The following is a 2,722-nucleotide window of genomic DNA, read 5'->3' on the forward strand; positions in this document are numbered from 1 at the left end:
AATCTACTGTGATTGAGTACCTTTAAAGCAGCCGCGGCCGAGCGAAGGGTGCGACGGACAGGTCCCGGGCGTCCCCCACGTCATGCTCATCCCGACTCCTTTATCTTCTCTCATTTCTAGTCGCGTATAGCAGAGTGACCCCGACTGATGTACCTATCCCTCCGCTCTGATTAACAAGTATTGCTCTTCTGGGCACTCTGCATTTCGTTTACTTCCCTTTTCCTTAGTACAAATTTTTAGACCTTCATTGACGAAATTCAAAAGCTTATTGGTTAAGAAATATAACATTGTGATATATAATGTAAATCCATCGCGTATATCCATCCATCGTAACATCCAAGTCAATAACTAACTCGGTGTATGAAGTTAGAGTTGTAGATTTTTTATACTAAATTTAAAACGGAAACGAAAATATACCGTCTAATATTTACTTTACTTAATACGTAATTGTAGTACAATTGTTTTCAAGCTTTAAACATTAATACTTAACCAGGTCTGTACTCATATTTTTTAACTAATTCAAGCTTTTAATCACTAATACAATACTACTATTAGGTAATTTGTTTAGTCAACACATGTGAAGATCTAATAATTTGGAAAATTTACTCATGTACTCCAATGTTACAATTATACCGTAAATAAATAACAAAAGTATTTGTTACTTACGCATATACTTATAGAATCGGGTGATATTTAACCAGTGCCATTGATATTTTTGATTCAATTGTTGGACGTGTAAACGTCAGTAGTGGTTATTACTATTATTATTACTATTATTAAGTAGTATGCTTAACAAGAAGCGATTGTATGACCTTAATTTTAAGAATAAATCAGAGGGTTTATTTCATACAAGTGATTCTTATTTACCCTCACCCACCCCATCCATTCGAATAAAACACTTTCAATATTTTAAGTCCGTCTTTATTAAAATAATCAAAAAGTTTCACAATTCAAAAATAATACTCAAATAAAATGTCAAAATAAAATGCAAAGTGACAATTTAGAAAAATAGATTTTAATCTCACTTAACTCGAAGTCTTGCTCTATCCACCATCCACTGGAAGTACCAATGCGCTTTATTTTTTTTAAACAATGAGCGTTTTTTCTGTCGCATATTATCCCTTCCCTCGTGCATGTTTATATACCATTGCCCGGAAATATTCCGTTTTTTGTGCTGCTCATCCACTTTCTGTTTCTTGTGAGTCGACTTCTTGCAATCTTTATTCGGACGGTACTTTTTTATATCATCATCCTCGTAATGTCTTTTCTTGTCATGTTTATTTTCCTCTTTTTTAGTATTGTCATAATTTTCTTTCTCTCTGTTAAGTTTGATTTCCTTCTTCAATAAATCATGTTCTTTTTCGATGAGAAACTTTTCCTTTTCTCTGAGATAATCCTCTTTCACTTTCAATTCCTTGATTTTTTTATCGTACGTTTCGTCGTGTCGATTTTCTATTGCGTCGCAATTTTCTTTGTTACATTTATTTTTGTTAAGTTTATAAATAGATTTGAGATTTCCCTCGGCTCGGGGGTCATTGTCTCTAGCGATTTTGTCATGCTTCTCTACTTCTAATTTAGCAAACTTATTTTCTAATTCTTCTAATTTCAAGTGACTTTTCCGCTTGGGGATGTATTTTTTTGGGGCGTCTGTTTTGACATTTTGATACGCGAAATCCGGCTCAAAATTATCAACATCCGAAGAATTGTTAAGGTATTGTTGCACGGCAACTGAGAACCCGATTATGATAACAGCGCAAACGGCGCTTGTTGCAAAATAGAAGAATTTTTCGATGCTCTTATTCTCGTCGAGGGACTCAAGTGGATGCAAATCGGGCACATCGGGGGGTTCCTCAGACTCACCAACTGGAATTTCTGGTTCCTCAAAAGAGGTTGAGGCGAATTCCTCGTCGTCTGTCTTGTACGAACAACCACTTTCACTGATAACGCTAATACTGTCTGTGTCGGAATCGTGAGGCTCATTTTCGGTAACTTCTTGTACCCCACTTGTGGGGTCCACAAAAACCCATGATTTCGTTAATTCGGGAACACTCTCCTTGCTCATTGTCTATAATTAAAGAAAAAACATTAGTTTTTTGATACAAAAACATAATAGTTTTACCTAACAAAGCAACAATATGTCAACTTTTTTTGTGCAAAATGTCGTTTGCTGAACTTTCCTTACTCAATTCTAAATTCGTTCACGATGTTAACGTTCAAATCACTTCATTCTGTACTTCTGCTAACATCAACAATGAAACTGCGTTTTTACTATTTGTTTATTTTCATTCGCTGTCATTATCAGCTGATTTTAACAGGAAATTACAAGTTGGCACAGTGGTGCCCTCTTTGATGCTTGGTTTACAAGCCTGCCAACAGATATCACTACAAGGTGGATACTCCAAGAGACGAAATTTGAGACAATTTAAAAATGATCACTTACAATATTTCACAACCTGATAATGTTACATAAGTGTCTTGTTTCAAAAATTTTGTTATGCAAATTAATATTTACAATACATCACCACTTTCACACAAGAATAAATTTTTAATTTGTCACAACTTGTTATAAACAATAATTAAACTCCGGAGCTAAGCCTTTCGACTTATTTATAATAATAGTAATTAGTTATTAGTTGATGGTACGATTTGACATTTAATTGTTAGGTGATACATCCTGTAAATAATTTGTTTAATTTATTTAATGGATCCATTGTTTGAAAAT

The 2,722-nt window shown here is 34.1% G+C and overlaps 1 protein-coding gene across 2 annotated transcripts; it reads right to left on the minus strand.

The window, feature by feature from the left end:
- Window positions 1-904: 904 nt before the first annotated feature.
- LOC123006244 (pre-mRNA-splicing factor CWC22 homolog) lies at window positions 905-2,307 on the minus strand. Of its 2 annotated transcripts, none has more exons than XM_044400573.1 (2): window positions 2,120-2,307; window positions 905-2,065 (listed from the first exon to the last, which is right to left on the minus strand). In XM_044400573.1, exon 2 carries the CDS (start codon window positions 2,060-2,062, stop codon window positions 1,022-1,024), a length of 1,041 nt encoding a protein of 346 aa, XP_044256508.1. In that variant the 5' UTR covers window positions 2,063-2,065; window positions 2,120-2,307; the 3' UTR covers window positions 905-1,021. The 2 variants fall into 2 exon arrangements, with proteins under 2 accessions (XP_044256508.1, XP_044256509.1); XM_044400574.1 differs by having other exon boundaries at window positions 2,183-2,285.
- Between the last annotated feature and the right edge of the window lie 415 nt (window positions 2,308-2,722).

Source organism: Tribolium madens, unplaced genomic scaffold (genome assembly GCF_015345945.1).
Source record: "Tribolium madens isolate multiple individuals breed KSU strain unplaced genomic scaffold, Tmad_KSU_1.1 Scaffold_2;HRSCAF=44;Tcas5.2_LGX, whole genome shotgun sequence".
NCBI classification, from domain to species: domain Eukaryota; kingdom Metazoa; phylum Arthropoda; class Insecta; order Coleoptera; family Tenebrionidae; genus Tribolium; species Tribolium madens.